The sequence below is a fragment of the Myodes glareolus genome, chromosome 18 (assembly GCF_982192425.1).
Source record: "Myodes glareolus chromosome 18, mMyoGla1.1, whole genome shotgun sequence".
In the NCBI taxonomy this organism is placed as follows: Eukaryota; Metazoa; Chordata; class Mammalia; order Rodentia; family Cricetidae; genus Myodes; species Myodes glareolus.
The window spans coordinates 59,430,552-59,455,237 of record NC_142043.1 but is presented as its reverse complement, the minus strand read 5'-3'; the positions used below and the strand labels follow the sequence as shown (position 1 = coordinate 59,455,237).

Here is a 24,686-nt window from a genome sequence, read left to right as displayed (position 1 = left end):
CCGCCCCCTGTCTTCTTCCCCTTTTACTCAGTCTGTGAACTGTGACAACGTCCTTATTGGTAACTTCCATGATGATTTATGCTTCAAATAGATGGGAACTGATAATTGATCAAATTTTGGGTCCATGAGTTTTAGGCATAAATGGCTAAAGGATGGATCATCCACCATGGGAAGGAAGGGGGAGACAGCTCTGGAAGAGGTCCTGGCTGGGAACCAGCTGCTCAAAAGGGGCATTTAGACAGATTGCTCTTTGAAAAGGAAAGGACATTTAGGGTAGACACCCCGAGTCCAACTCATTTATTATCTGTTAAGTCATCCCTGAGAACTAGATCTTCATATCCGTCATTAGTATGGTTTTCCTATAAGTCTAGCATATACACAATCTGAAGTATAAGCTGCTTAGAGAATGTCATTACATCCCTCTCTGGGTTAAGAAGCTAAATCAAACTTGGTTCCCAGCAACTTTGCAGACACTGCCACTCACAAACCTCATTCTATTGGTTAGAATCCTCAGTATGTTCTCTGTAGGGTGAGTCAGAGGATCGTAATAGAAAACTCAGAGACTCCTAATGGTATAACTGAGTTATTATATATTTAAGATACTTGGACTAGGCGGAACCCAGGACTGTGTTTAGAGAAAGAATCTTAAATAACTTTATAGCTTCTGAATTATATCTATAAAACCAGAAAACCAAATTTGGCATGCTATCAGAGCACTAAGTAGTTGCAATTCAGGACAAAGACATCGATCTTTGTTTACACCCTGACTTAAAACTCCAAAGAAAAAAAATACAGAAAGAAAATGCATTAGAAAACATCATTAAAAGTTTTGACTGAAATAAAAGAAGATAAAACTTGCTTCAAAAGAACCAGCATTCATCTATACATTATACAAAGGCTTCCCTTGAAGGCTTGGCGCTGTACCATATGATAAGGCCCTTACCTCTGGTGCAAAGCCTCCCCTGAAAGGCAGAAATGGAAATTTGTATTAAATGCATGGATTTTCAGACCAGAGAGAATTACAGATAAGGACCATTTAAGAGAATCAGAGGAAATATGATACATTTTACTAAAAATTGTCCAACCGGGGCATCTTTCCTATAATGTTATTAAGATGAGAAAGTTATGAGCCATGCCTGATTTGCTAAAGATTATCTCCACAGATTTTTCTCTCTTATGACCAACTATGTATATCCATTGAGCAGGTAAAGGCACGTGCCACGCAGCCTGAAGACCTGAGCTCAAACCTCAGAAATCCCATGATGGAGGAAACAACTGATTCCTGGAAGTTGTCCTCTGACCTCTATCTATACACATGCTACGCTCCATGTGTTCTCTATCCCCATGCACACACATATACTGAATCCATAGATGTGAAAATAACTTAAAAAGAATGTATAATAATTCATTTTGATTCTATTATGATCAACTGGCCTGAAGGTATTCTGTGCTGTCTCTTCTATTAAGTCTTGGTAGGAATAGCAGGTTCACTGAGGAAGAGATGCTTCTTAAATGGAAAATTAGACAGGTATGTCCATACTCAGATTATATTCTTCAAAGTGATTGCAATTTTTTTCCGTGTCAACTTGATTCTAACAATAATGAAAACAAAAATAATTACTACCTCCCATGGGTCAATAACAGTATTAGAACTAAAGCAAAGAAGGCTCTAGAGATTTAACCTTCAAATATTCAAAACTATAAAAAGGTAAGTAAAGTTCATGGACCACAAGTGCAGTATTTGACTGCACTTGAGAGGTACAAGGGAGAGTAACAATAAGGATGCTATTGATTATGAGACTTTTCTTATCTTCTGTGTATTTAATCATTAGGCTGATGCTGTTAATCTCGTTGTACACACCTGTTATGAAAAGATGTTACTGAGTTAAAGGCATGACTTTCTAAGGAACAAAAAAGCAACTTTGCAATACACAGGCAGCCATAATTCTACAGCAGTGGTTCTAAACCTGTGGGTCACGATTCTGTGGTTCATCAATCAGCCCTTTCACAGGGGTCAAACTTCAGAAATCTTGCATATCATGTTTACATTACAGTTCATAACAGTAGCAAAATTACAGTTCTGAAGTAGCAACAAAAATAATTTTATGGCTGGGGGTCCCCACGACACGAAGAACTGTGTTAAAGGGTCGCAGTGCTAGGAAGGTCGAGAACCACTGCACTGCGGGATGGGTCTACACTTCAGTGATTACCCAAAAGCTTGGTGGAGCTGCTGGTAATGGGGCCAAGGCAGCGTGATGTAATCCTCAACAGCTTATTAAAGTTTCGGTAGTGAACTTTACAAAGTGTTTATATACTTCTGCCAAGGCACATGGCTATTACAGTCCTCTTGGCTATTACAATCCTTCTGATTCTTGTAAAGCTTTATACAAATTCAAATGTATTCCACTGTCTTTTAGAGATAATAAGACACAGCTCATATTTAGGCTTCATCCTGTTGATGCCACACATACCAGGTACTGTATCCTGACAAATTTTATTTTCTAGGATATTTTGCAAAAAATTCAATATTCTGGTTTAGTGGACTCCTGCCTACAACCCCGACACTTGGGAGGCTGAGACAGGAGAACTGGTACTAGTGTAAGGTCAGGGTGGACTACATAGCGAGTGTGAATCTATTGTGAGTTATAAGTTCAAGGGGATAGAATAAGATCCTTTTTCAAAAGTAATCACACACACACACACATATGGACACACACAAATGTATGCACACATGTACACACACGTATATTCTGGTGTTTTCATTGGGCAACTATACTGCTATTTGTGCTCAAAGGCAGAAACAAACCTAGTCAGTATTCATAATTATCTGTGTTCTTTCAAAACATGAAAACTGATAATTATAAAATCAGTCAAATCATATCAATGCATCTTTTATGTAATTCTATCACATTGTGTGTAGCAATCATTCATTTTACACCCTACGTCTGTATACATTTAATTTTAATAATTATGAATGTATGATGAATGTTTCCTTTGGATTTTAAATAAGCTATCTATCCGACCTTGATCCATCGAGTGGACCTTCACAAATGCAAAGGAAAGGGTGTCCTTTTCATACAGATAGTGTTCAGCTTGGAGTTTGCCAAGAGGAGGAGCATTTAGACTTTCTGATCTAAAAAACCTTTATAAGGCTCATGTGGAAGATAATATCAACTGGATTTCAGCACAGCCTGTCAGAACCTACCACAAGTTCTCAGGTCTATGACCAGCTGCCACCAGAAATGCCAACTGAATCTTTTCAGTGAAAGAGAGAAAACAGAAACAAAGCACGTTCAAGAATTCCAGGAAATCAATCACCTTTGATTTGGAGGAAAAGCATCTGAAGCAGATGGGCTACCAAGAACAAGTATACTTGCTGAGTTTTTTTTTAAATCTATTCTTATTAATCAGGAATGAGCATTAAATTATTGAAGGACTGTCCCAACTTTTAGAACCAAAATAAAACAAAACGGAAAACAAATAACAAACGAACAAAAACACCACCTCAGAGACGACACACTAGCAGTTTTCTCAGGCTTGGTGGGCACACAGGAATAAAGTCAAGCTTCACCCTGGCTGGGACACTTCAGGAAAACATCGGCTGTTTCCTTGAAGTAGTGGAAGCTACAGTGGCCATCACAGCTGCTCTCCTGGAACCCTGCACAGGGCTAGTTTGGAACTGCACCTTTCTCTCTTTAGGTGTGTGTCTTCTCAAATACTACAGTTCTAGAGTCCAGCGGATCAAGGAGTTTGTTTCAAAAGTAGGGATGTCTAGCAGTTAAAATGTATTCAATGGGTTTCATTGGAAAAATAATTATTTGGTGGCTACCTAGAACACATTATGTAACTATATATGGAGATATAATTATGACCAAGGTGTATGCTTCATGAAGACAGTGGTGCTTAGCTTAGCTTTGATCCCCAGAATTCCAGCTGTTGAGCTCAGAAATATTTTAACAACTATCGCAACTACGGGACTCTCTCCCCATGGGATAAATTTTTACCTGTGGTCTAAAACAAGGAGCAAACACATGAACATAAAGGGGATAGTTTACCAAGTATAATGCCTCTTCTTTTTGAACATTTTATTTTATTCATTAAATGAATCAGATATCAAAAAATATTTTCTTGAAAGGAAGAATCTTAAAATTATAATTAAGGAGATGATATCATCACATGAAAAGACTAAATTAAACAGCATTTTAGGCACCTTTGATAAAAATAAGATGTCTTACAAAAGTCAAGGGCATGAGATTTATTTTCACCATAAAGAAGGAAACAGAAAGCACCGAAGGAAAGGAATAGAACAGTAACTGAAAACGGGATTTATCGTCTGAAAGCATACTAATAAGATCAAAACAAGTCAGAGCGGAGGGTATCATAAAAAAACCGATAACTACATATTGTAGCACCTGAGATCGATTTGAAATCCCTGCTGTCTGCCACTCCCTACATTTCGAAGGAACATTTTACCTGGGAAACATTTCTTTTCACCAAATACACAGACTTTAAGAGAATAGCAAGCCCAAGAGAGAGCTCTATTGCTTACCAACAGCCTGCTGTCTGTTTCTCCCTACTACAACGTTTACATCAAACGATGGTCAAAAACTTTAGACAAAAGAAAAAAGTAACCGCCTATCAGCAAAGTCAACAGCCTTTGGTTTTAGTTGGATCAGTACTTTTCATGCCCATATCGCCCCAGGAAAAACAGAGAAAGTTACTTACTTTTTAAATAAATGAAGGACAAATAATGCTACCTTGAAGTTAAGAAAATTAAGGTAAATCTACTCTAGGAGTTAGTGGCGATGATGTTAATTTAAATTAAAAGTGTGGAAGAAAACAGCATTGCATTGAGTTTGGGATTAAAACAGTGGATTCTTCTTTGACGTTCAAATTCTCGTGCTCCACTTGAGGACCATGACCAAGAAAAGAACTGCCAGGTTAAAACAGAAACAACATTACAATGATGTTGATTGACTGTGAGGTTGCACGTCAATTCCCTCAACAACCCTAACCAACGTTTCCTGGCTCTGGTCACACGTGGCTTCCACGTCTGTTTTTACTGGAGGGCAAAACGTGTGGAGTTTTGAGATGTCTGTGGGCGGACAGTTTTTTTCTATGTGGCTATACATGTTAGACACAGACTTCTCTAGTTCTGCTAGGTTTTTCACGTGTCTGAGGACCCCTTTTGGGTGTCTGTGAGGTTCCACGTCACACAGCGGTTTGGATGCTGGTGGCTGTGTCGTCGAAGATTTAGCTTCTCTGGCGTGTGGGACACTGGCAGTGCATTTAACGGCTGGGATACAAATGTCTGTGGGTGGAGCTGAAGTTGAGGGAGGCAGTGGACAAAGACGTGGAGCTGGCGGTCGAGGAAGAGGAGGAAGCGATGGTGGTGGGGGTAGAGAAGAGGTCCGGGGGGCAGAAGTGGGAAGAGAAAATGTAAGAAGTTGGGGAGGAGGAGGGTTAGGGGAAGAGAGGGGGAGAGGGAAAGTAGTAAAGGCAACAGGAGGTCGAGGAAGAGGAGGTCGTGGAAGGGAAGCAGGGACGTTAGGTGGATGGGGAAGGGTTTCAAAGGAGTTCCTCTTGGTTTCCGTATCTACCGTACAAGTGGAGGTCTCTCTCTTAAAGCCTAGAGAATTTAAAACACAAGGTCTCGGAGGAGGAGGTTCCAGGGTACAGTCAGGAGGACTGACAACGTTCGGTTCTGACCGGAGTTCCACCGCTCTTGAAATAGTCGGCAGAGTTGAGAAAGAAAAGTGAGACCAAGATGAAGAAAAGGAAGAGCTCGTGGATAGAGATTTCAACTGCTCTGTCTGTTGTACGACCAGGGTGTCTCTGTGCCCGCTTTCTTTCTCTGACCCGTGGGCATCTTCGGTTGTGAGCATGACGTTGCTGCTACCTCTCGGGATTGGGTGGGGTCCAGCGCTTTCGCATTCAGCTTTCTGCCTGGTGATCTGCCACTCTACCAGGTCTATGGTCTCCGGTCTGTGTGGAGTTTTCCACATGAGCCTCCTAGGAAAACTCACAGACTGGTTCCACATCCTCTGAATCTTTTCTCGTGGACCCCTCAGAGACTGACTCTTAACTTGTGGTCTGGGTGGAAACAGCTCTTCAAAATCTGTTCTTGGTGAAAGGTCGGAATTGGTTGACCTTGGACCTATACTCTCCATATAGAGGGGATTATGGGTACTTAAAGCATCCTCATCGGGAAGAAATGAGAACGTCCTTGCTGGCTTAGGCTGGCTGTCCTTAAGCGGTCCCTCTACATGAGCCGGCTCATGAGACTCAGTGGTACTGGACGAAAAGGCCATCCCATCGTGGTGACTGGTCCTGTCTTCTGGGACTGAGTTATTTCCCCTGCTTTGTTCAAAATGGTAGAGAAGGAAAAGACTTGAAAGAGAAGAAGGAGACAGGTTGTGAAACAGCGTTCATAAGAGAGTCTTTCTCATGGCTACCACTCTACACTACAAAGGCCTAACCATGCTAAAGCCCTGAAGGGGAACATCGCTTTCAGGCTCTATTCTAGAAAAGACAAGGAGCTGGGAGAGGCCTGAGATGCTAACATTAAAATCTCTAGACTGTCCCCCCCCTTTTTTTTTTTGCAAAGTATCTGGGTACATATCTAATGGTTTGCTCCTGTATAAGCCACTGCTTTGGAGAGTGTAGATGGGCACCTCAGTTTTTTTTGGTGCGTGTACCCCAGGGAAAAAAACCTCAGCTTTGACTGGGCACCCCACCTTCCTGGAGGATGCTCAGAGCCCACTGTTAGGCATGGGTCTTGGCAGTATCTCAGTTAGTAACTGCCCTTTATCTTGTATCTCAATAACTCTGGGAGCCAACTATATCCTCTGGCATTAAATCAAATTCGCAAGGCAATACAGAAAAGGATAGTGCCCCTCCCAGCTCAGAAGAACAACAGCTTCCAAAGACAGGATGGAAAGTCCTCAGGGAGTTCAGAAATCTGGACTAAGAAATCAGCTTCACCACACAATCCTGAACTAAAATGACTTCTTCCCATTTAAATTCCAGGCTTAATTATTTTTACAATACAGAAAACGTAAATAGAAAGAGGGAAAACGTACATTTTCTGCAGATATAATGTGGATCAGATTTTAATCGAGATCCCCGTTAATGAAAATATTGAGGTTAAAATAACATTGCTTTGATATCACTGCATGGTTTGCTCACGCATGAATACTGAACAAATGCCACAGGAGGTGTGCATTCCGATTAAAGTTAAAAAGTTTCAGAGCACAAATCAAGAGCCTGAACTACAAGCCTTGGAACCCTTCCTTCAGGAAGGTTAGGTAGCGTACTTTACATAACCCCTGATCAAGTTTGTTCTCAAGCTGAAACATAACAGCAAATTAATTTTGTCAATTGTTTAATGTTTAACATAAATGAAAATAAAATATAAATATTTTAAATAAGAAATAAATAGTTATTCAGGATGGGGTAATAGATTAGGCAATAAAATGATATGTAAATTAGGAATTTGATGAGAAAAAACAGGCATGCTCACAAATGGTTCTGGATTATCAGCCAATCTGAATAATTTAGAAAGTATAGACAAGTGGACCAAAACCAGATAATAAAGATTTTTGCCTTTCCTGAGCTTGGGAAGTGATTTTGAAAGCATATCATTTAACCTGACATTATATAGCCACCAGTTTTGGTGATTACATATAGGTCACTTATGATAGAAAGAACTCTATGTCTGAGTTAAAGATAGAGATACTTTTGAAACCTCCCGTGGTGGGTCTGAGGCTGTCACACCAGAAGGGAAGTAGGCGGGGAGGATGAGATTGCCTTTTAAACACAAACGCCTACATCCTACATTGTGACAGATGTAGACCACTGTGCGGACACAATACTGCTCAATCTATCCCATTACATCTACTTTCTAGCAGCCTTTTATTAAAATGATATTGTTTACTTACTTATGCCTATGATTCCACAGGTGAGAAAGAGGAAACAGGTGACAGGGAGAAAAAGTTTTAGCTGTCATTAATTTGAGGCGATTATGCAACACTTGCTTTAAACAATAACACATCCAAGAGAGAGAAAAAAATGCCTGTTTATTTTTTAAAAAATTTCTTCCCATTTATTCATGAGAATAATGCCTAATAATGTTTCAGATAAAATCTTGTGGCATATATTCCAGTGTCTTATCATGTAGGAATCTTATTTAACAATATATTTGCTAGAGATATGTACAATTTATCTCTGTGAAACATGTGTTACCTTAATCATGAAACATAAACCTCAAATAATAACAAGAATCATGAATGTGTCATAACTTTAAATACTGGTTAGTGTGTGCTGTGTTAGAGAGGTGATACTGGGTTTGGGGAAGGAAGTAAATGTATCAAGTACAAGATGAGTATTATTATAGAATGTTAAATTTATATGAAGTTATTAATTACGATGTGAAAATTTGTTTTTTTCAAAACTGTTTTTTTCTTTTAAATATAATTGGCAATAATTTCCTTGGAGCTAGTTTATTTTGTAGCTTTCTAGAATCCTTATCAAACATTTTCAATAGAAAAGTGAAGCATTTCTAAAAATGAGATAAGGTTCAGAATTAAAATGTTTCAATACATAATTGAAAAATCTACAACTTTTCAAGTGCAAATAGCCCTTAAAGACTCTTAGTTGCAATTTTCCCTCACCAAACTCTACTACTCTACTGATTGTATATCTATCTATCTATCTATCTATCTATCTATCTATCTATCTATCTATCTAACTATCTATATTAGCCATTGTTCTCATGTGTAAATACTGCTAACTTGAAACAATTGCTTTTTATCTAAACATTGTTGCTGGAAAGAGCTGCTCAGTATAATCAGAGAATCAACTCATATTGACTCAATTCCTATTTCACCAGTAATTCAAAGAGAGCATCATTGCAGACTATGAAAGAGGTGAAAACAGATATTTAAGGAATGAATCCTGTATTCAAATAGAATGCTGTGCTTTAACATACATAGGATTTATATACTGCATATTATATCTTAAGCATTAGATAATATTTATACAACACAAAATGGCACCCATATACATTTTACAGCTTCATATATAATATTATTAATACTGTCTATACTATTCATGCATCTGTCTAAGCTGGGTTTTCCAGTAGAAACTATTTTCATGATTTTTTGAGATTGCTTTACTACTTTACGTAAATGCTAGAAACATAAAAGATACGTGTTTTTAGTCACTAATAGCAAAGTTTCCTGAGTTTATCTCTCGTCAAAATTGTATAGTATACTTGACTGCTTATTATGTTTCAAAGTAGATCCTCTTGAAGCTTTATAATAAATACAAATTAAGTCACACTGCATGGGTTGTATCATTTGACAGAAACAGTTGCAAAGTCTCAGCTGTCCATTAACAAGCTCTGTCAAAATGTCTGCCTTAAAATTGCTTAGGAATTCCACAGTGTAGAAGTGAGAACCACAGCTGCTTCCAGAGCAATACAGTGAGCAGACTGTTCAGAACACACTGTGTGTGTCATTTAACAGTTCAGATTTAAGTTTTCCTTTCTATAATAGCCTACAGTAGTATCTTAAGAATGCCTGGTTTTTAAACTATAAAATTTGGCTTTGACTAACAAATGGTAGGGTTTTTTTTCTTTCTGCTTTTTTTTTCTTATCTCAAATCAGGAATTACCATCTTATACCATTTGGATTTTTTAAAATGATTTCCTACTTGGTTGCCTTTTGTAAATCTATAATTTTGTTCAGGAAATTGTCCCAATATCATTAAGCCTGTGAGATTAAATATTCAAACTCTATTCTGCAGTTGTGTGGTCGCAAGGATGCTGCCTTTTAAAAAATATATTTTTCTGCAATTTTCTTTTTTCCTTGATTTACTTCCTTTTTATTATTGGCTACAATTTTCCAACCTAACTTTTTAATTATTTTCGACTTAGTAATAAATGATAGAGTGTAATAGGATTACAGCTGTATTTCTGCACAGGCTTAGAACTAGCTTCACTCAGAGCATCCACTCCACCCAACACAGCTGGTCCCGCCGTTACTCACATGGTGCTGTCTCCCAGTTCCTCATAGAGATGTGGCCCTGGAGGTGGTGGTGGTGGCGGTGCCGCAGGCATGGGAGCTGCAGGCTTGGCTGCAGGCATGGCAGACTGGATTCTTGCAGTCTTGGTGCACTCAGCCTGGCGTCTTGAGTAGAGTAAGGTTGTCTTGTAAAACTCAGTTTAGAATCCAAAAACAATCAATAGGCTATTATTTAAATAATGAGGTCCTTTATCAGTGGGACCCACTTAAATTCGGCACAAATATTTGAACTAATAAATTGACATAACAGAATAACCTCATGTTCAATATGCAAATGTTTTCCCCTTGAATAAACAGAATTCACAGAAATATTTTCAAATTAAACTAATTTCTACTAATGTCCATGTCAATGATGTTAGAGGTGATCCATGGTTTTAAATGTCACAGACGTATTTTATATCTTTCTTAGAATTCAGACATCAAATTGTAAAAATGATTAGAACACACCTTACCTTTCATGTTACTGTTCTGTATAACAAATGGTCTAAAATCAGCTTAAACACACATACACACACACACACACACACACACACACACACACAGAGCTCAAAATCTTAAACTCAAACAAGCACTGAGAAAATAATACACAGTTCAGGATGATATGACTACTTGATCAATATAATCTGTGAGTTCTCATTTTCTATTATATAAATTCATGTGCAAAAATATTCATAATTATACTTACACTTTAAACCTGATTTGGAAAGCAGTGTGTAGGAAGAAGAGAGAGCGGCATTAGAAATACTGTACTAACGGATTTATAACACGACTTTCTATAAATTATGAACAATTTACTTATAAATCTCCTAATGCCACAGTAGCAGGGAAAGGAAGGACTTTAATTTGGTGAGTGAATGAGCAGAGTCTTACAAGTTATTAAAACATTCACCACAACGAAAGAAATAGGTGAACTGAAGGGAGTAAGAAAAACTGAATTAAAACACAGACCTGTGAGTTTCAAATCTCATGAGGAAACAGAAACTTGAGGATCGCCTGATATTTGTCAGTTTTTTTTCCCCCATTGGAGGAATATTGATTTTACTGGTATCAGAATGTGATACACTCCTTTAAGGAATAGTTGACTGATAAAAGAGAAAGAACACTTCAAGATGTGAGTGTTAGCCAAAAAGAGGCTAGAGCAGATGGGCCAAGCAGTGTTTTAATTAATACAATTTCTGGGTGGTTATTTTCGGGCTAAGCTAGCCGGGTGGCCAGGACTAACAAGTGGGCCTTCATCCTTGCAACAAACACTACAAAATAAATGTGGAAATTCATATTATATTGATGTCTTAGTGTTGTAAAGTGATTTCTTTCAGTACTGTTTATGGGGAACATTTAATATAATATATAATAATTGTTTTGTTAAGAAAACATTAACCTTAGCTTGTATCAGCCCAAATGTTATGCTTGCAAGTCCACATGACCTTTGTTATAAAGTTATCTGTGAAACATCTTCGCATGGAACACATCTTGGATTCAAGTTGGAATTAACCCACTGCATTCAGTTTAAGAGAAAATTATTTAGTGATTGAAAAGAAGGTATGATGACCTAATTTCGAGCGTCAACTTGACACCCCTGGGAAGGTGGAAAACTCATTAAGGAATTGCTTCTATTGGACAGGCTTGTGGGTGCTTGTATTTGTCCCCCCTCCCCCAACATCTCACAAGTTAGAAACATCTGGGAGGAAAGACACTCAGTGAGGAATATGCCTCCATCAGAGCGCCCACAGGTAAGTCTATGGGGCATTTCTTTGATGGATGATTGAGGTAGGCGAGCTCAGCTTATAGACTGTGGTGTCATTCCTGAGAATGTATGCTTGATTGTATAAGAAAGACGGCTGGACATGAGCCTGGAAGCAAGTCAGTAGGTAGAACCCCTCCACTGCCTCTGTTTCAGTTCCTGCCTCCAGGTTCCTGTCTTGAGTTTCAGTCCTGGCTTCCCTGGATTATGTTTTATAATCTGTAAACCAAATAATCTCTTCCTTCTCCAAATTGGTTTTGGTCAGTGTTTTTATCACAGCAACAAAAAGCAGGTTAGGACAGAAAGGTTTCAGTGTAAGAATCTGTCAGGAGCATCTTAATACTTTCCCTGTAGGTATTTTAAATAACGGATAGCTTTTCTGCCATTATTTGCTATGTATCAAATATTTATAAAATTTATTGTAATCATCCATCATTTACGCTTTGTGGCACCCTAAGGGCGACTTCTCCTTTTCATCAACTCTTCATCTTTTAAAGTGGCTGCCAGGAGGGATACGTTACTCATTTCTCATACCTGGTATTAGACCCAATGTATTTCTTGCTTACCTCATTGCAGATACTTCAAATACTTAAATACCTTGACTACCTAATGTACTTTACTGTAGGAAGAGAGGAGACTAAGACTCTATCTAGCCATCCTGTTTATGATAAGATATGCCCCAGCAGGGGGTGCCAGGAAGAGAGAAGTCACATCAAAAGTCACAGATGTGCTGTTGAGAGTTTACCACGATTTTGATAACACTGCATTGTCTTTATAGAGGAAAATGTAGCTACAAGGATTAAAATGAACAAAAAAAGAAGAAAGAAAGAAAGAAAGAAAGGAAGGAAGGAAGGAAGGAAGAAAGAAAGAAAGAAAGAAAGAAAGAAAGAAAGAAAGAAAGAAAAGAAGAAATGGTAGAACAACTAACAAGACAATATCTGGCCAGGTTAGAGACCCTGCGATCTTTTTCTTGAAACTGGGTGAAGAGGGACTCTGATACCATCTTGCTCTGCTTTCTCTCTGGGGATTTTCTTGAGAGCTTTTGGCTTTCAGAAGAGAACCCACAAAGCCAGGAAGATAATGGCCCTGTTAGCATAGACTTATTAGGAGCAAAGGGTACTAAGAAATGTATAGCAAGTCTGCAGTACTGCCCTTGAGGAAGGCGTTTTTGCTACAGGCAGGAAAACACAGTGATGGAATAGCTATCCCAGCGACATTGTGCCCCAGAGGCAGCTTCCCGAATACCTTCCTGAGAACATCCACTGAGCGTCTCCCATACTCACTGTCGGTAGCTCACTAAGACAACCAAGATGGCCGGGATGCAGCAGAGGATGATGATGAAGGCCAAAGCCAGCAAGGCCCCTTCCGTGTACCCTAAGCTTTCCCCTCGCTTTTTGATGCTCGTCACGGCCTCAGGAGTCCGGATCTCCAGAATGCGTCCTCCTTCCCCGTAATAAGGTTGGAAGTCTTTATTGATATCGAGCAGTTTGCCATCCAGGAATCTTTATTGCGAGACAAATCGAAAAACTAATTACGTTAGAAGGGCACAGCCAATTTGAAATTAAAATATATCTTTGAAGTCGTTTGATATTTTGAATGTAAAAAGTCAACTGTGTGTGAGGGATAGTATTATTAACTTAAGCCCTAGGAAGGAAGCACACCTGTGAGAGATTGTCTAGTTAAGGTGAGCCTCTGAGAATGTCTTGACGACACAGAGAAAGGAGAACCTGCCCACTGTGGGTAGCACTGGTCTTTAGACCAGGGATACTGGATTATATATCGGGAGATAGTGTGCACAGACCACGTGTGTGGGTTATTCTCTTCCGACTGTGGACGCACTGTGATTAGCTTTGGCCACCTTCAGCCTCAGTTACTGCTCCACCATGAGAGTCTATAACCTGGATACTGTGTGCCAAGGAAACCATTCCCCCCTTAAGTTGCTTTTATCGGAGTGTCTTTATCATAGCAACAAGTGAAACTGCCGATAGTAATTATGCACTCCTTACTCCCCAAAGCAAGAAGGGATTGTGAACACCGTCCCAGTAAATAAAAATTAAAGTTTAAAGAGGTTAAACAGGTCTAGCCTTACTCATGACAGGATACAGGGGAAGAGTGTGAGGTTATATAAGTTATATGTCTATGAAGGAAAGAAAATTACAAGCTGAGCATGGTGGCACACAGTGGCAATCTCAGAGTGGGGGAGGTAGCCATGGAGGGTCATCAACTCCAGCTGTGAGTTCCCAATGGTCTGAGGGTCAATATTCATTTAGAAGCTACATATTTTCATTCTTTAAAAAATGATTTATTTCTTTTACATCCCAGCCACAGTCCCCCATCCCCTTCCCAGTCTTTTCCCTATCCCTTCTCTGTTCCTACCCTCCAGCCCACTCCTCCTCCATCTCTGTCCAGGAAAGAGCAGGTCTCCCATGAGTATCAACAAAACATGGCATATCAAGTTGCATCAAGACTGAGCACCTCCCCCACTGAGGCTGTGCAAGGTGACCAAGAGAAAAAGAGTCCCAAAAGCCAGTAAAAGAGTCAAACAGAGAGCCTCCATTCCCACTGTTAGGAGTCCCACAAGAGTACCAGGCTACACAATTGTAACACACACACACACACACACACACACACACACACACACACACACACAGAATGCCCAGGTGATGTTCATGCAGGCTCCCCAGTTGTCATTCAGTCTTTGTGAGCTCCCATGAGCCCAGACCAGTTGATTTTGTGAGTCTTCTTGTGGTGGCCCTGACCCGTTTGATTCCCACAATCCCCCTCCCCTCCTCTCCTGCACAATTTCTTGAACTCTGCCCAATGCTTGTCCAAGGGTCTGCATCCATGCCCATCAGTTGATGGACAACTCCCCTCTGATTGGTCAGGCACCAATTCAGTCACTGGAGATGGCCAGATTAGAGTATTATCTGCTCTTGCTAGGAGTCTAAACTGGGCTATCCTTGCAGATTCCTGGGAGATCCCCCCCCCGCCACTAGATTTTTATCTGACCTCCACCCCACCACTTCCAAAAGTCTCCTTCGCACTCTTCTCTGATACCCCCAAACTGATCACCTGTGCTCCCATCCTGACCCTCCCTCAGGTCACTCACAACAGCTCTTCTACTTCCCTTTTCCAGAGGTTTCCATGAACCCTCCCTGCCCTCTAGCCTTCCTGGGGCTAGGAATTGCAGATCTGGCTGTCCACCAGTAAATCTGAAGTCTTCTTCTGGAGTTGTAGTTATGGGGTCCTTAGATCCGGTCTGGCCTCTGGTAGACTGGAAGTCTTCCAAAGTTGTCGACCAGGATATGGAGCCAGGGGTTGGGGAATGGAAGTGTGTGCAGTTTGGGGTTGTTGGGCAGGTTTTAAATGAGTTTTGTGGGTTGTGGCTCGGGTCTTATCTGGGCTTCCTAGAATCAGCCTGGCCTCCCTTGTAAGGCTGCTGGCGCTGTGGGCCCTAGCATGGAGCTCATGGGAGAGGTGAAGTCTGGGGTTATTGAGTGGATTTTAAGGAGTGTTAGAGGGCAGTGGGCAGTATCTTACCTGGGGTCCCAAGCTCCTGCCTGACCTCTGGGAAATCTGAAGTCTTCTTCCAAAGTAGTTGACCAGGACACGGGACCCAGGGGAAAGGGTGCAGTTTAAGGTTGTTGGACAAGCTTAAAGGGGTTCAGAGGGCAATGGGTGGTGTTTTTCCTGGAGTCCCTAGGACAACTCTGGCCTCTGGTAAAGCTGCCGGGAATGTGGGTCCTAGTGTGGAGCCCAGGAAAGGGGGTGCAGTTTGGGCACTACCTACTTTCTTAACTAAAAATTATATACTATATAAACATGTACATAGTATATAATATACAAAAATAAGACGTATGTATCTAAATGGGGGTTTATACCAAGAGGCAGACATTATGCCTAGGGCTCTGACAATAAATTAGTTAATTATTCTTATTACTAGTTTTGTTTCCTATTTTTTGACCAAAGAATTCAGCATCCTCAGATTTTTTATTTTCAGATGATGAAAATTGAGAGAATAACCTTATTGTCTATGGCTGGGTATTAGACAACACGTACAATATCTTGGAATAATTTTTAAAGCTTGATTTCCATTCCTATAGCTTTAATGCTAATATCTGCATTTTGGGTGAGTGTGTGTGTTATTTATGAAAAATTCATATGTTTAAAATGGCTAATGTTACTCAGGTAGTAGTTTAGGAAAATTCTAAATGCCAGATTTTACTTTTTTGAAAAATTATTTTATTTTCCATATCCTTTTGTGGTTTGTTCTCAGATATTTTATTCTGAATTGCTCATGAACACAGTTCAAATTACACCCCAATCATTTCAGTCTTTGCCATCAGTTAGGATTTTTAAGATGCAGGTGTACTTTTTCTAAAATCCTGAAATTTATTATCAAAATTAAAATAAATTTATATAGAAAATAAAGGAAACCGGTAGATAAAAAACTAGGGAAAGATGTATTAAGAACAATTGTCAGAGAGGAATATATGCATGGCTTTGAAAATCTGGATCGGACTCATGTTGTGTTCACATAGGACTATGTATTGATGTATGTTTTAATTTCTTCCCAGCAATCATCAGGACACTAGGTGTCGCTAGAATCCAGCAAAATTCTGGACACAGCCTTACGAGAATTAGAGCAGATTAACAGCCAATGAAAACGATGTAATAACATTCTATTAAGGATTTTAGGCTTTCTCTCCTTTATTGTTGTTCATTTTGTTCTCTTCCTCCTCCTCTTTTCCCTCCTCCTTGCCCTCCTCACCCTTCCTTTTCCTCTTCTTCCCCCAACCCCTTTCCTTTCTCTGTGAATTCAGCTATTTTACAGAATACAGAGCCACATGACTGAGTTTCCCTTTACTGAGCCCTCCTGAGCCAGGAGGACAGCAGACACTGTTTTTCCTTTTACAATAGAGCTGGGAGAAGACACAATGTCTTCCTAACCTTCAAAACTGCTGAAGTCATTGCAGGCAATCTCCTCCACTGCCGTCTGTTTCTCCCTCTTAGTCTGTGTGAACCAGGAGAGTGAGGTTCCCATGAGGAGATCTCAAAGTGCTGTTTGGGCTCCTGATTTTAGCTGACTCCTGCTGCCCAGGTTTCTGGCTTCAGTCCATCCGTGCAGGACTTGGAAACAGTGTGTGACGATAATATACCTCCCTCTGACTTCATTTCTATTTCACTTTAACAACATTGAAGTAGTTTTTAAACTTTAATTATCCTTAAGTAAGAATTATGTATAGGTGCTACAGTTACGACATGGCTTACTACAATAAGATAAAAAACCACTTACTTAAAAAGCTCATTTCTGTCGATGGCTCTGTTGGTCTGGGGGTCGATGGCATAGACAGTCAGATCGCACTTGCTGTAGTCTTCTAAGGAGAACGCGTCTCCATGGCGACGGGCACCAATGGACTCTACCACAACCTTGGCACCAGGAATTTGCTCCTGAACATAGCGATCCAAAATCCTATATATAAAATAACACATAAATACGACATTCTGATTGATAGTGAGGATTAAAAAAATCCACCTCCATCTGAAATGACAGTTAGTAAAAGATGGTTGGTTTCTGGTCATGTTTACTACGTATGAACCATTGGACAAAGTCTCTATGGGTTTTCAGCATTCAACTCTCAGTGATTTTGGAGGATGGATAAGCCTAAGAGGTTATCAACCATGTGCTATTTAAGCCTCAAGTTCTGAATTTATAATATCATTTGAGTGTTTACCTGGCTCACAGGAAATGTCAGCTCTATTGCACAAACGAAGCTGTCGCTGGTTTAAAGGAGACACAGGACACTGGGACTCTCCACTCATATTGTTGATACCATAAATGATACCTCTACAGGAGCATGTGATACTAGCAACATGCTACAGGGGAGGAATAGAACACCAACTTTCCCAAGGACACAAAGGTCCTCAGAGCATGGTCACAATAGAAGAATGTAGACATGTTTAGTGAGCTTACAAGACTAAATATTCCATGAACATCCCAGAAGCTAGTTAGCATAAATATAAACACTTAAAAAAATGTATTATCATCTTCTATGGAAAAAGAAATATTTGGTAGAAGATAGAAATGATGTTATCCATTAGATCATTTCTTAGAGAGTATAACTTTTCTCTAATTGTATAACTTGATCTTAATTGAAAATACCTATTATTAAACAGTCATTGTTTCCTATATTTCTATAAATAGGAACTTCTTTAATAATGTCTCTATTATTAAAACATTATATCACTAACACTTGTAGAGAATATTAGAGTATACATTACAGTCTTATATTTAAGTGTAAAGTATTAACAATAACCGTATATGTCAAGTTCTTTTGAGATAGGGTCTCACTATGCGGCACAGGTTGACTTAAAACTCAATCCATAGATCATTGCCTTTTCATACAGAAACTGTTCTTTACCCAAAATATCTTCACTCTTACATCTTTCTTTTCAACATATTTTTCTCCAACTTACTGCCTCCCTTTCATTTTATATCCTTTTATGTTACCACGAGACATAGGGAGATTAACAAAATTATCATCTTATTAAAAGAAATTTGAATTCAATATATATATAACATATAACAGAATGTAATAACATTGCCTTGGTGCATATTATTATACCAAGAGACTTAGTATGTTTCCAGGGAAACCCCATACAAAACATAAGACCGCAAAATATCTGTTCAGTCTTTGTAGAGAATGACTTACAGTGGCCTTGCTTTCGACTTGGAGTGAGTGCAAACAGCAGACGGAGAAAGAAATAAGAGCAGAGACAAAGCCAACGATGTGATCTTAGTCAAGACACGGGTACGAGTGAGTTTTATAGGCACATAAAGGAAGAAGTGTAGGGGTTACATAATGTATGCTATTAAAATCTCCAAGGTCAAAGTCCAACCTACTTAAATCAATGTAATTCTCTTAAATTATTGATCTGTTCATGGTAGCAACTACAAGGAACAGCTTAAAAGAAAATAATGCATATCTAAGTTCATTCCCAGTTTTTTTTTGGGGGGGGGTTGTATATGCTTTAGCTAAATGTTATACCTTGGTAAAAAGTACCAGACTGCAGATCACAGTTGGAGGCCTATCTAATGTGGACACCGGGGCTAAACAGGAGAATATTTTGCCCTCACCATCCGAGGTTGACTAGATACCAGGGGACTGTGGGGCCATCTCTAAAATTGCTCTGTAACTTTTCGGTGTCACTGGCCTCTTGTCCAGGGAAGCCATGGAGACCTCCCTTGGTGGACTCCAACCAGTATCTATGACATAGGGGAATGTCCTCGGTGCTTTCACGTAGAGCTGCAGCAAATCAAGCCCCTCCGCTCATTCTCATTCAGATGGAAAAACTGGAAATGGAGACCTAATGAACCAGAGACTCTTTCTGAGCCCAGCTGAACCCTGAGGACCGACACACAAGTGGCCTTAGCAGTGAAAAAGACGGTTAATTTTCTCCACTTTCCTGACCTTAAATACCCAGAAAGAAAGTATAAAAGATTAGAATTGGTATATTTCTATAACAGTCTGAGGGATTATGTTCTCTAAATATTATGCTTAAATCTATATAAGATGTTATTTAGACAACTATTTCTCACTAATGATATTGATTATAAGAGTCCCAGATATAAGATACCATGACATTGACTCAATTCAACACCGCAGCACCTACTTGCTACAACAGCAAAAAAACAAGATAGTTCCACTGTTATTTTAACTTAAAGACCAAATGTTGATTAAATTTGTTCTTTCTCTTGCTCTCTAGAAGCATCTTGGAGGGACTTCACACTGTGATGCTAGCTACTCCAACAGCTTTCAAAGTTCCTAGAGCAGATCCTTGGCTCAACAGTCTTGAGCTCTGTCTTTGGAACTAAAGGAAAACTTTGGAAGAACACAATGGAGGAATGTGTTTGAGCTTTCCTAGAGATTTCAATGGACATTGATTGGACAACTAATGAACATTCTGTAATCTAGCTCCTCCTGGCTCCCTGCCTAGGAATTGCAATGCTAAAGACTCTTGTCTACTTCTCCCTGGCATCTCTACCCAGGCACAAGGCAAGGATTCTTTTCCTCCCTACCCTTGGCTGTCATACAAATGTAACCATGAAGTACCTTTGACGTCCCCTAGCTAGGTCCATTAGTGGGGTTACCCCAACTGTCATGTCTGAAGACCCACCCGGCAGAACGATGCCATCTTTGGTCAGTATCCCAGTTCCCTGAATGGCACCTATTATATCTTCCTCTATGTAGAGGATAATAAGGCCAGGAGAGAGAGATAGCAGGCAGTTTAAGCACAGGGGCCTCAGCGCATGCTCTCAGGCCAGAAGTTGAAAATGTCCTTGGTCTTGTCCCGGTTGGAGGCAAAAGCATCTGGAAGTCTAAAGAATGAACAGTCTTGGTAGAGACTGAACATTTCAGTTGGGCGAGTCAGTGACCTGGCTAAGGGATCACTGCTCGGAATGACGGGTGCACCTTCAGCTATGCCGAAGAGAAGGAAAGACTAAACAGCCCTTTGACGAAATGATGTAAAATTCTTTCCTAGGACCCCCACCCTCTAGCACAGTAGCCTAGGGAGCTTTACAAGTCTGCCTGAGAGCTTTGCTTTCCCAAATTACTCAGAAGAGTGCGACTTTCCATTTCCTCTTCTCTTCCAGGTGCCTGCTTTCTTTAGAGCTTTAGGCCTTGCTCTTTCTCCGAAGCGCCCCTCCCCTAATGTGGCTGCTTCTTGACCCCGTGGCTGGCCGGCACACAGGCTGAAGTCAAACCACCAGGAACTTTGCCCTCTTCTGTTCCACATTTCTCCTCCAGGCTCTTGCAAGATTTACAGCCTGCCTGCTCTCTCAAAACTCAGTAAAATTGTCCTTGAGGCCCTTTTGGAGTCCATTCTTATATTTCTTTTTAATTCACAAGACTAAGAACCTCATGAGGGGACCCTGATATCCCCAGTAAATGTGATTCTTCCAGGTCTCCTCCATGTGGACACCCACCTGGAGATTCTTCTTGGAGAAACCCAGAGCCATCCCATGGGTGTGTCTTTCTGTGTGCCCCTTTATGCAAAACTCGTTTCTAGGATTCTCATCCTCTAGCACAGTAGTTGAGAGGGCTCTTTACATTCACAGTTAAAGTCTATATTAGAATCCCCACTCTAATCTATGTGAGTTCGAGGCCAACCTGGTCTATAGAGTGAATGCCAGGACAGGCTCCAAAGCTACACAGAGAAACCTTGTCTTGAAAAACCAAAAATAAATGAGTAAGTAAATAAATAAAAAGAATTTTCACTCTATTTCATTAAAAAAAAAAAACAAATACTCAATACATAGCCCATGCAAGTCAGGTATTGCTGCCCCTGCCTGCAAATCCTAGAATTTGGGAGGTGGAGGCAGGAGAATCAAAGGTTCAAGCTTGTCCCTGGACAATCTGGTCTATATGAGAACTGTCTCAAACAAACAAACAAATAAATGAAGTGTGCAGCTCATACTTCCTTAAATTTGACTCCTGTTTTGTTCTCAATAGTGCTGGGATTATTGGTGTGTGCTACCATCCTGGTTAAATTTATCTGCAGATTTAATGCTCCTTTTTTGAAGTATTTGAGAGAGCAGCATAATCGAAAACGTTGGTACATCTAGAAATAACTTTGTTTCAAATATCAAACTGACCGACTTTCTGCTCTATTAAAAAATGCATCGCCTTAAGAGTCCAGTGTGTGCTACTTTTGCTCTTATTTCAAGAAAAATCAAGATCTTAACTTCAAAAGGAATTTGTATAATGGTGCATGCTGGGAGATGCTGCCAATTACAGTGAAATTGTTTTGTTTGCTTGATTGATCTTAAACTTGTGTAGGGCAGACGCTTGAAGCCTGTCTCGTTAGAGTGCGACTCTCTTTTTCCATTTCTCTCATTCATTAGTTTCTCCACTTTTCCTGCTCATTCCTAGTGAGAATCCCAAGGAAAACAAGCTAAACAGGGAAGACTCATGGAGAGGGGACAGTATGACTAGACATACCAGACACCATGACTATCTGACTTCAGTGTCCGTGGACGGAGAGGGAAAGGGGTCTCAATTAACAGCAATATTTTTGATCCGTATTTTAGGGTTTTCTTTCTCCCTGAGAGATTTACACTTATTATAATAATGAAATTCCGAGAGTCACATAAAATACACAGAATATAAGAAGGGCATCCATGCCAAATCACATTATAATTTTGACATTTTGTAGGTACAGACAGCATGAAACTAGCTGGCTCATTCCGTTTCTGGAACCTAGGTATATGCACTGCCGTTTCAATGCATTCCATTTTTTATATAAAGTTGTAATAATTGCTACTGCCTTTGAAAGATATCTATAATCTAGATATCAGTTTTGTCATTAAATTTCCTATGAATCAGAACCCCAAAACTTAAAAATTACCAGGGTGCTTTTCAGAAAGTTATTGGACAAATAAACTGTGGTCTATCTGCTAAGTAGCTTTCCAGATATTAGCAAACTTGAAGGTAAAACTAAAACCTGAAATGGGGAGAGGGCCATCCTTTATGCTATAGGACAAAAATGGGATCTGGCTTTTACTTCTGGCCCTAGCAGAGAAACATCCTAGAGTGCCCAAATGATTACTACCTAGAAAAAATTTTCTGATAAAGTACAAGGAGATCTTATCCTCCCTCCCTTAAGACAATGCACATACCAGCTGCCAAATATGACTGTCACTATCTAGAGAGGCCCCTCTCCACTCCAGGAAAGGTGTCTGTTCAAGACTACATAAATATATAGGTCAGCACAGTACTCTCCTGGCCATTGCTTTCTCTCCTATCCTTCTATTGTGCCTCTATTGTTCCATAGTAAACTATGCTTGTCTTCTATACCAACATCTATGTGTCTCATCTGAATTGTTTTGATGGAGAACACAGGATCTGGGAGCAGAGAGGAGCCAGAGTGACATCCCTGCATCACATGTACTTACTAAAGTACTAATCAGTGATAAAACAAAATGAGCTATCTAGCCCTGAAACTGTGGAGCAACCTTAGATGGTTATTAAGAAGGAAGCCAACTTGAAAAGGCTACATACTGAATAACTTCATACATTATTGTCCTTTAGTTTCCACGGAGATGGTTTTAGAACACCTCGAGAATCACAAAGTCTGTGGATGATCTTCAAGTTTTTTTTTTTCTGCAAAATGCCATAGCTATTGCATTTAGTTTTTACACATCCTGTCAAATGACTTGAGCCATCTCTACATGACTAATGGTACCCAACACAGTGTATATGCCACATAGATAGTTGCTATACTGGTTTGCTTGTCTATCCATATTCATCATTAACTACATTTTTCTTTCAAAAATTTGAACCACAAGTTGATCAAACCCATAATATGTGGCCTACAGATGTACAAAGGCAATTTTACATTACATTCTGGACCCAACAAAATCACAGATTAAAAAAAAAGAGTGTGTTCTAGGGAACTGAGTAAGCAAAGGGTGACATAAAAATGTTGGACACAAATTATTACACCTGAATCAGACACTTAGAAACAGATTTCTCTAAGGGTGAATAAGCCCGAGTCCTCACTTGAACTATAAGGTGACTAAAGTGAATGACAGATTGGCTCCTCCTCCTTCATTCTGTGTGTGTCTCCCTCACTATGGGTCAGACTGTGCTCTCTTCAAGCACTTGAGGAGTGTCTAAGTCTATCTCATCTCCCTTCAAGGTTGAAGGCAAAATAAAGGTCATTGTCTTGAGTCAGCATCATCTGAGAGTTCAAGAAGAACAGGAACTCAGAGGAGTCATACCCCCTACATATGAGAGAAATTATCTATGAGGGTTAGTCTGCATTGCGCAGCAGAAGTACTCATCTGGAAACCAGATTGGTCCACTGTGGTGATGATCAGTTATTAAATTAACTGTTCATCTGAGGACAGGGACAATGATGGGTCAGTGACATGCTGGACCATACTTTTGCCAGCATTGTTTAATTATGCATACTTCTTGGACTCTATTTGAGCCCAAATCTTATGGCAGCAGCTAGAAAGCAAACTTGTGTGGGGGTGTCACTGGCCCCCCTCTATCTTTTCTTCCCAATATGGCTACATAGGATTAATCTCCCCTCTTTGCTTTCCTCTCTTTAAACAGCATCATTGGGACAGTTGGTCAAGTTTATAATGTTGAAGCTGCAGGAAACTAGGATTGTTTCTAAAAACTCTGACTACACACACTGTTTAAATCCATAGAATGTATTAGCCCAAGACTTAATCATAATATAAATTCTGGACTTAGGTGATAATTATGTCTCAAAACAATGGTAAAGAATATACCATAATGTTGGATATGTGTAGAGCTCACTAAGGGGTCGGGGATGAGGCTCATGAAAAATCTCCATGGTTTCCTTTTAATATTTCCTAAAAAATAAGTTTAATAAATTCTGGTGATATTTGAAGAATATAGGTAAAATGTACAAAGCACACAAAGTTAGACAAGGTTAACCACAAAATCTATAAAGAAAATATTTTAGCCAATTTATACTTTAAAATTAAAGAACTAAACCTTTATCATAAAGTAGTATGACTTACAATAGGCTCTTTGAGAATGGCATTTCATATTGAATACTGGCAGGTGTGGATTTAATAATATGAGTGTCAATGTGAAGGCGAATGCACTGGTGTAAAGTTCAGGATGTGTTAGTGAGAGAAATGGCGTGAAATAAGTGTGTTTCCTCAAAACTAATAGAAATTCCCGTGATGTGATCATTTATCAAGCATTCACATATGAGTGAGAGCACTGAGAAATATTTATGATGAAAATACTCTGAGTGATATTGTAATGATGGATATATTACTTTAATGTATTGAGACACTTGTCAGTCATCTA

At 39.6% G+C, this 24,686-nt stretch overlaps 1 protein-coding gene across 4 annotated transcripts in view; it reads right to left on the bottom strand.

Annotated features, from left to right (window-relative positions):
• Pcdh15 (protocadherin related 15) overlaps nucleotides 1-24,686 on the bottom strand; it is a 1,307,054-nt gene that overhangs the window by 12,885 nt on the left and 1,269,483 nt on the right. For 3 of the 4 annotated variants that reach the window (XM_085679751.2, XM_087898231.1, XM_087898230.1), the window contains 3 exons: nucleotides 17,123-17,299; nucleotides 13,110-13,328; nucleotides 10,050-10,190 (listed from right to left, as the gene is read on the bottom strand). In XM_085679751.2, the coding sequence (XP_085535877.2) occupies nucleotides 10,050-10,190; nucleotides 13,110-13,328; nucleotides 17,123-17,299 (537 nt within the window). Of the gene's footprint in view, nucleotides 1-7,940; nucleotides 7,947-10,049; nucleotides 10,191-13,109; nucleotides 13,329-17,122; nucleotides 17,300-24,686 lie in introns of all 4 variants that reach the window. The other variant, XM_087898232.1, reaches the window with a different exon arrangement.